Genomic DNA, 9,690 nt, shown 5'->3' with positions numbered 1-9,690 from the left:
CGTTCTCTCCGTTGTAGTGCTGTGGTGGAGCTAACGTGCCATTGAGGAAGCTTTCCACACGTCCTCCGCCATGTTGGGTGACAGCTGGGCCCATTCCCGCGTCGTTGGCCATGCTCCTCGCCGCCAGTTTCAAGCGGGCTTCGGTCCCCGCAGCGCGCTCAAACTTCGCCGCCAGACCCTCTGCTCGGGCATAACTGTAGCTCACCCCTTCCTCCTTAATTTTCGGCAGCGCTCCTCCCTCCGCCATGTCCATTGACAGTAGGCTAACACAGCGGCTCCGTTCGGTAGGTCCGCTAGCCGGCTAAGCTAACACCGGAGAAGTAACCAGTCCGTCACTTTAACTTCTGACACCAGTGTAACGCTCACCCCTGTGTTGCAGCGTTGAAGAAGGAGGCGATAACTGGTTTGCAACTTCTGTGCATTTATTTTATAACACAGCTTAACTCCGGTCACTGTTGGCCGTGACCACGCCGAACATCCAGTCCACAACAACGGAACCAGGAGCCCTTCTTCTACGGCCCAAACTTGGGTTGCCCCCCCCCCCCCCCCCCCCCCCCCCCCCCCCCCCCCCCAATAGAACCACACTGACCTCTGCTGGTAACAGTAGTGCATAACACTAACAAATATAAACATTTGCTTAACTGATGAAACTGATGAACTCGTAATGACAGGGACACATTAACTTAGGTCATTACAATATCAAGACTGGGCTTAATAATAAAATCATTGATTAAAAAAGGTTGATTATTATTTCAACAATTTAAATCATAGTGATCTCGAGTCTAAAATGTATATTTTAAGTTTATATGTGAATAGTTTGTGTGTGTGTGTGTGTGTATGTGTGTTTCTACTGTATGTGTTTAGGCTGCAGCACAGCTGTAAACGACCTGGTCTATATTGTTGATGGCTCATGGAGTGTGGGCTTCTCTGACTTTGACACGGCCAAGCAGTGGCTTATCAACATCACCAGCCAATTTGACATCAGTTCCCACTACACACAGGTAATATCAACTTCTCTGTCTTCTATCCTCTGTCTTTTTGTGTCAGTTGCCTACTTTGATTTAAAAAAAAACATTGCACTACACCTCCATTGGTGTTGTTTGTATCTGCTGTAGGTGGCTGTGATTCAGTACAGCGACACTCCTCGTCTGGAGATTCCTCTGGGGAAACACCAGGGTGGAGGCGAGCTCATCCAGGCCATACAGAGCATCACCTACCTGGGAGGAAACACACAGGCAGGACAGCATTTTTTCTCTTTACAACTCCAACTATCAGTCCTAATTTCCATGCAGGTTATTATAAGAATATATAATGTTTCCAAACATTTAGTGTGCTGCTTGGCCTGGTCATTGCACCACCATAACAGATGTGATTGACCCACAATGTTTAATTTAAATTAAGCAATAAATCAAAATAGAAACACACTAGAAATTTAAAAAGATTTGGGGAAAACAGCGTGGCAGTGTCCTTGGGTTAGAAGCAAATAAAGGTTTAGGATCAAAGCTATCAATATTTAATAAAGAATTATGAAATTGGTAATCATTGGAATAAATTGAGTAATATGTATAAATAAAACAATCATCTGTGAAACAGTTTTAGAAATTATTAAAACTCAACTCATAATTCAAATCAATTTCAATTCAATTTTATAGTTTCAATTCATAAAAGAAGGGATCTCAGGGCACTTTACAGATAGACAGAATGATGTACAGAGACCTAACAATTCCCCCGAGAGCAATCATTTGATGCGACAGCGGTGTGGAAAAACGTCCTTCTAAGGGGCAGAAACCTTGATCAGACCCTGGCTCTAAGTGGGTGGCCATCTGCCTCGACCAGTTGATGGAAACAGAGAGAAAGAAAAAGAGAAATATGAATTATAGTAACATGAAAGATATATATCTATATATAGAATATAACTATGACTAATAATAATAGTAGTAGCAGTGGGCGTCAAGCAGAACCATAACAGCAGTCACAATCCAGGGCTGCGGGTGAAAAGTCAAAAAATGATCTCCTAATGTCAGGCTTTAGAGGAATGGCGGACCCAAAAATGCTGAGTTTAAAGATTTAAAGAATATAAAGGGTTACAATAAAAAGGGTCCTGAAGTAAGCAGGTGAAAATTGTTCCAAAACATGTTGAGGAATCCAGAAGACCAGGAAGCAAAATGAACTGGAACACAGAGACAAAGGGGTTAGACATGCACACACACACACACACATACACATACACACACTCGGCGTCCATATGGTGACCCAAAAGTGTGTGAAATTTGATCTAGTATGCAGGCGGCTAGTTGGTAGTGTGAAGAACTGCCACACAACACCAACAAGTCCACGCGCCTGCGTACAACCTTCCTTCTACTTCTCTCACTAGTTGTACGAAGCAAACAACAATCATTGTTTTCTCTGGACAGACAAGGTGGAGTTATTGCTCCAAACAATGCACACACACACACACCCACACACTCACACACACACACACACACACGGGGTCAGAGTGGGGCCATTTTTCAGCCTGGGAGTTTCAGGCCAGGTTTTTATTAGTATCATGGTTCCAAAGGTTAAATAATAATAGTTAGTAAAAACTAGTCCACTATTCAACAAGGAGAGGTTGAAAATTTAACAACAGCAGAAATATATAAGGAAATAAAGCATTTTAATTATATGCCACTCATCCACAAAGAGAACTTAATGTTTAGGCTACAGTTCACTTCACAGTACAGTTACATTGTGAATAGCACATTGTCAGCAGCATCTACAACATTAAATAACTTTATTCCTATTGTTTACTCTGCTATCCTCTCTACCTGTCCCTGTATTCATGGCCTCCTCACTGAACATTTTGGGCTCATCATTTTTAGCGGGGGACTGGTTTATCTGCTTATCAGAAGCTACAAAAAATAATTAAGATTATACCGGTTAATGTGAGAACGTTTACACGTTACAGAACTGTGAATGATGGATTGCTGAATCCAAAGTTACACAGCGCACCGGACACTGGTTCGTCCATAGCCCAGTGCAGCGTCTGAAGTTACCTGTTTGCCCCCTGGCTTATTTCAATATTACCGTTTTGTTAAAAACTCACTACAGATATGACTACATTATTATTACGACATTATTATGTGTAAAAGAAAGAATATAAGGTGAGTTATTTTAACCTTTCAACAGTCTTGGTAGGTTATTGCTTTTAAATGATGCATTGTATCAGTGTTTTCTTCAAAGATTCACTGTAATGATGAGTAAGGCGGTTTTTCAAACACTGTAAATGTTTCAGTGCATCAGTAAATGCCACTGTAGCTGAAATCGTGGGAAATTGAAAAAGCTAAACTAAAATCCGTAGTTATTACCTTGACAGAGTTACGCTGTTGACTGCTGTTCTCCTGCGTAAATGCACACATCATAGCATACAGTATATGTAAATGTGCTGTATTTACATAGCGCTTTTCTAGTCTTAACGACTACTCAAAGCGCTTTTACATCTACAGGAAACATTCACCATTCACACACATTCATCCACTGTGGCCGAGGCTGCCGTACAAGGTGCCACCTGCTCACCAGATAAACACTCACACACATTCACACTCTGATGTGCAGCATCGGAGGCATCTCGGGGTTTAGTGTCCTGCCCAAGGACACTTTGACATGGGACTGCAGGGCCAGGGATCGAACCACCAACCTTCCGATAGGCAGGCAACCGCTCTACCACTGAGCCACAGCCGCCCATATATGGGCATATATGTAGCCTGCAGGAGATTCGTAGGCCAACGCGTTCTGTTGATCTTGCACACATGTAACAATTATTTTAACACAATCATCCCAGTTGGGATTCATGTGGATGAAAATGAATAGACAGGAGGGTTTGAGCTGAGCAACTAAAAAATGATCATAAACGTTATTATGTGTAACATTTTTCCTGTGTGTGTGGGAGATTCCAGGTAACCGATTTGAATGCCGTCAGGGGCGATCCGCGCATTCTCACATAATATTCTTTCTTTCACGCATAATAATGTCATAATAATAATGTAGTCACATCTGTAGTGAGTTTTTAACAAAACGGTAATATTAAAATAACCAAGGGTTTGATCAGGTAACTTCAGACGCTGCACTGGGCTATGGACGAACCAGTGTCCGGTGCGCTGTGTAACTTTGGATTCAGCGATCCATTCCTTGCAGCGCCGAGACTCTGGAACAAGTTACCCCCTGATATGCGTACTGTTACAGATGTCACTCTTTTTAGGTCCAAACTTAAAACATATCTGTTCAGTCTGGCTTTTAATACGTAGCAGTGGTGTGACAATTTTTATTCTTTTGTTTCTTTGTAACCTTTTCTGATTTTACTGTTTTCTATGTTTACCCTTTCTGTTGTATGTTTTTACTCATTTTGTTAAGCACTTTGGATACCTGCTGGTTGTTGTAAAGAGCTATATAAATAAATTTGGATTGATTGATTGATTCACAGTTCTGTAATGTGTAAACGTTCTCACATTAACCGGTTTATAAAACCCCTCAGACAGCGCCATGAAGTACATTATCATTATTAGGCCTATTAGATGTGTTGCAATGTCTCACCTACAATAAAATGAACAATGGTGCGTAGAGGATTACGCTACTGTGCACCTTATAGATTATGAACGGCGAAATTGCGATGCGTCACTTCAAATTTGGCTTCTGCAAGAACTTGTGGGACATCATTATCTCCTTTCCTTTTGTAATGGATGCTCCAGTGTATCCTATGCTAAAGGAGGTAACAAAGGAAGCAATAATTCCATTAAATTTCAATTCAATTTTTTTTATAGTAACAATTCATAACAAGAGTTATTTCAAGACACTATACAGATAGACCACACTCCAGAATTTACAAGGACCCAACAGTTCTAGTGTGGATGAAGCACCTTTCTTTCACTTACACAATTCAAACGGCTATTATCAAGGCAGCCACTTAACTTTTTCCGGGTCATTTCACTCCGTTAGGAACCTTACTAAGCAAATTTGACTATTCGACCGCAGCCCAGGTTTCACCACAATCTGGCTGACTGGCTAGGTGGGTAGCATGAGTATCCTCGTTAAGCTGCTGAATGGTGATAGGTTGCTAACTGTCCCTGTCATGAATAACGATGGCATGAAATAAAATGTGGCATTATGAAAAGGTACATCAGGAATTCAACTTGACATAAAAATATTGTTTAATTGAGAGAAATGCAAATATAAGAAACAAAAACAGTCTTAAAAAAGGAGCATTTTAATAGAAAAATGTTCATTAAATGAATATGAATAAAAATTTAATGATAATCACTTGAGTTCTATTCATATGTTGCCCAGTCTATTCACATGATTATTTACATATGATAATACTGGGTTCCATATACACATGACCACGCATACAGATACTGGATGGACCTACAAAAGCACAACTCTGAGGTGATAAAATCCAAACAGACTTATTTGGAGAAAATCTACCCACGAGTGAATAACAGTAAACAGCGTTATCCACAAAGAGGTCGAAACACAGGAAGTCAGGAAAATAGAAAAGCTTGGAATTAGGGAGAACGCTCACAGGTAACACAGAGGAAAGACGATCTTGCAGTGAGATAAGTGACAGGTGGGGTTATATACACAAGGACGGAGGAGATACAGGTGAAACACTTTGGGACGGGGGGGAGATAATCACACACGGCGGGACGGAAGACAAAGACTGGGAAGTAAATGTACCTGTCACGAGACTAGAAGGGGAGTACCAAAATAAAATAGGAAGTGGTGAGAATAAACTGAGCTAATAAAACAAATAGAAAACATGAACTTGACACAGGAGCACGGTATGACACTGGTTGCTGCACTAAGGACTCCAACTGGTTGATCATGCTGAGGAATGAAACAGACCTGAAGTTTACTATAAAATGGCCAATTAAAATCTTCACTACTTCCAGAACTCCATCCAAAAACAAGAAACTAATAAAGTGGAGCAGGCTGGTTATGGAGAGGCAAACTGCACTAAGGCAGGTCCAAGAGTGCCAACATTCAGTTACCACAGGTGGATCTGCAGCAACATGACCACAAAGTACCACAAGCCAGTGCCTCCAGGATTTTACAGACTTTTTTTGCGATTGTTGCGGCCTAAAATGCCTGATCTTGCGGGAGCTTTTGTAAAAAAGTGCGATAAAAGTTGCAAAGTTTTTTATATGTCTGTTGCAATGAAGTTGTGGTAGACAGAGAAAATTGCAAAAAAAGTTGTGATTTTTTTTGTATAGTTCTTGAAAATAGAAAGGAAACCCGTTTTGAGGAGAACAAAATGACTCTAGGCTGAGGTTTCCTGGTAACCTTACCAATAAGGCTAAGGATGCTGCGAATGAATCATATCTGAAACAAGGAAATGAATTTAGCGACGCATGTGTGACATCAAAACGTTCTCACTCCCACTTGGTCATTGGCTCTCAGAGTCACAAGCTGATGCAGTCTGGCCCGCGGGACGGCTGGGATTGGTTGACGTCAAGGGCAAACTGGTTATTGGTCAAATTTGCGTAAAAGTTGCGGTGATTGGTCAAGATTGCGAGTCGGACAAAAGCGATTGGTTAAATTTGCATGAATTAGCGCAATCGCGACATTGCAAAATCCTGGAGGGACTGACAAGCACAGAAATGGTCAATAAACATACAGGCATGCTAGGGTTGGTTGCTTTGCTTCTGGGAGAAAAAATACATGTTTGCTATGTTTGGGTATAATTTAATTTGTACTCTGATGTGATTCAGCTGTTGATATCTGGAAGCTGGTGAACGTACATGTTCACATAAATGATCCCTCCCAGCATCATGGCATTATTCACTGTACTCTACTAGGTCATCACTGTTTTCTAACTGTCTTGCAGACTGGCAGGGCCATCAAGTTTGCCGTGGACCATGTCTTCTCTTCCTCCCAAAGATCCAGCCAGGTCAAGAACCGCATCGCTGTGGTGGTTACTGATGGCAAATCTCAGGATGATGTGGTAAATGTCACTCTGTTGGGTTCAGGTGCTCGGGTTGAAACCACCTTAATATGTTTATTTGGGTGGCAAACTCAGGGGGCTTCAGATGTACTACAGTGGGAAAAAAAGAATGACAGGATATCCTCATCCATAGAACCTCAACAAGGCAACATTATCTTACATGGGGTTATCCACACTATAGTATTGCTTTGCCAGACCCTTCTCCAGAGCGTGCTGGAGAGGCTGGACACTCCACAAAGCATTCAGGGCAGGAAAACTTGCTCTGGTTCATTATTTAAACCAATCATGAAAAGCTGCTGTGCCGCTGGGATATCTGAGAAAAGGTTAACCTCCGTCTGTATCCATTGACCAGACTTTGAAATGCCAACATAAATGAAGTGAAAGTGGAACATCAAGGATATAGACTATCCATACTATGACATTTATGTGAAAGCTATTGGCTGTAAAATTGTTATTGTATTTCTGTCATACTGTTTTTCCATGAACTTCACTGTCAAGGGTCTAAATGGAAAGCCTCTTGGGGGCTAATTTTCACCAGATAAATCCTATGTTTCCTAAGGTTGATGCCAGTATGGAGGCACGAGCTCAGGGCATTACAGTATTCGCTGTTGGAGTTGGCAGTGAGATCACCACATCGGAGCTTGTATCCATCGCCAATAGACCATCATCCACCTATGTCCTTTATGCCGAAGATTACACCACCATTGACCGCATTCGAGACTCCATGGAACAAAAGCTCTGTGAAGGTCAGGATATCTAGTTCATCCATCTATTTTGGTATGGAAGGAAAGAAAAGCATCATTACGGCATGTGGTACTGAAAAAAAAGACAATTTGATTATTAATGGCTGCATCTGTACTTTCTCTGTAGCTTTTCTTGTTCCAGTGCTTGTTCCGTTTTTTTTGCGTTCTTACCTACTGAGTCTTCACTTGTGTTGAGATCTTGTGTATCAATCTATATTTTTATATCAACTACTAAAGATATTCATTCAATTGTGTTGTCCACAAAAATACAACAAAAACACCACATAACACAGTTGACCAAACAATGAATGATTGCATAAATATTTGGTGCTTAGCTGTTTGTTTAGCTGCCTGAATAAACGGCCCTTTTCTTTCTAGAGTCTGTGTGTCCAACACGAATCCCAGTGGCATCTCGTGATGAGAAAGGCTTTGAGCTGATGCTGGGCATGAAAATTCAGAAGAAGGCCAAGGAGATCCCTGGCTCCCTGGCTTCTGAGGCAGCCTACGCACTGACTGTCTCCACAGACATTACTGAGAACACCAGGTATAATGTTGTCTAAAGAGTGTAATGGTCTTTAAAAATCTATCATTCATTTCATCGTTTATATTTAGGTATTTCACTTAATCCTTGTACTAGGGATATTTTCCCAGAAGGCCTCCCTCCATCCTATGTGTTCGTAGCAACGCTGCGTCTAAAGGGGTCTGCTAGCATGCTGACCTTTGACCTTTGGAGGGTGCTGTCTAAAGATAAAGAGATCCAGGCTGCAGTGACACTAAATGGAAAGGACAAAAGTGTCATCTTCACCACCACCACCAGTATTACAGAAAAGGAGCAGAGTGTCACCTTTAAAGCAGGCTTTCAGGTTGGTGTTAGTATTGAGTTTAACGTCCTTACCAGATCAACATGGCTTTTGGCTGGGCTTGGATTTCTAATTATTGACAAATGGTCCTTTCCCAATATGACCAAGTGTGAAAATGCCTGATTGCTCCCTGTCAACTGGTTAATCCAATTTAGTTCAGACAAAGACAGGACAAATGACTGTACCTTTGCCTCTGGACACAAAGACTTTATCTGTCTGGCTATTGTTTCACTTTAGGTTTAGCTCTGTTGGCCAGCCTTGGTTTGCTGCACAGATTCTTTGGTGACTCACAGTTTATTACACAAATAGAAATGGGGTTACTTTAAAAATGTGGGACAGGTTAAGAAAAGGGTCAAATTAAACCAGGACATCTTTATGTTGACCATTACGAGTATATAATATAATATATATATATATATATATAATTGCAAAAGGGTTCTCCAATATGGAGGACCAGGTCTACCATATTTAAGAATAAATACAGAAATAAATAAATGCTCAATAAATAAATAGGCATACAATTAATTGCCCCAAAAAATACAATGAACAAATAAATGTAGGTAGAAATTAAATTATACAGTGAGACATAAATGTATATATCTCTTTTAATTAGCTTCTTTATATATTTAGCTTTGTAATAATTACCTTATTTATTTATTGCCTGTTATAATCTTCAACTTTATTTATCTCATAACGAACGACTGTCAGAGTAAACCTCCCGAAGCTCGGAGCTGAAGCAACAAGCAAGCTAACGTTAGATGGCGAATGCTGAGCTGAACATGTTTACTCACCACAGGTTACTCACCTATTTTGCGTTCAGCGCTTCTTTGTTTGGGACTTGTTTTATGACGTTTTAAAGCCAAACTTTATGATGAATGGCGGAGCAGCTGCCGCTGTTTGTTGTCAACTCTGACTCACGTGCGGCCGCGCGCAGCAGATACTACGTGTTAAGGTAGGCAGGTTATAGGTAACGGAGGAAGGAAATAACGGCAAGCTCAGCCGACGGCAAGCTCAGTCGAGTCTGAAGTCACAGACTGTATGTGCGACATAACGTTACTTTCTATGCATTCTTGATTAGTTCCATAACTTTGTAAATTAACAAAAGCTAGCA

General features: G+C 41.0%; 1 protein-coding gene across 1 annotated transcript in view; it reads left to right on the top strand.

Annotated features, from left to right (window-relative positions):
- The window catches only part of si:dkey-225n22.4 (collagen alpha-1(XXI) chain), an 88,056-nt gene that overhangs the window by 20,562 nt on the left and 57,804 nt on the right, over positions 1–9,690 (top strand). Inside the window, exons 3-8 of the mRNA XM_034862405.1 lie at positions 865–1,001; positions 1,116–1,235; positions 6,860–6,976; positions 7,536–7,722; positions 8,098–8,263; positions 8,357–8,582. Coding sequence (XP_034718296.1) covers positions 865–1,001; positions 1,116–1,235; positions 6,860–6,976; positions 7,536–7,722; positions 8,098–8,263; positions 8,357–8,582 — 953 coding nt within the window. The remainder of the gene's footprint in view (positions 1–864; positions 1,002–1,115; positions 1,236–6,859; positions 6,977–7,535; positions 7,723–8,097; positions 8,264–8,356; positions 8,583–9,690) is intronic.

The sequence above is a fragment of the Etheostoma cragini genome, chromosome 22 (genome assembly GCF_013103735.1).
Source record: "Etheostoma cragini isolate CJK2018 chromosome 22, CSU_Ecrag_1.0, whole genome shotgun sequence".
NCBI lineage: Eukaryota > Metazoa > Chordata > Actinopteri > Perciformes > Percidae > Etheostoma > Etheostoma cragini.
Note: the sequence above shows the minus strand (reverse complement) of the source record. Positions and strands in the feature narration are given on the sequence as shown.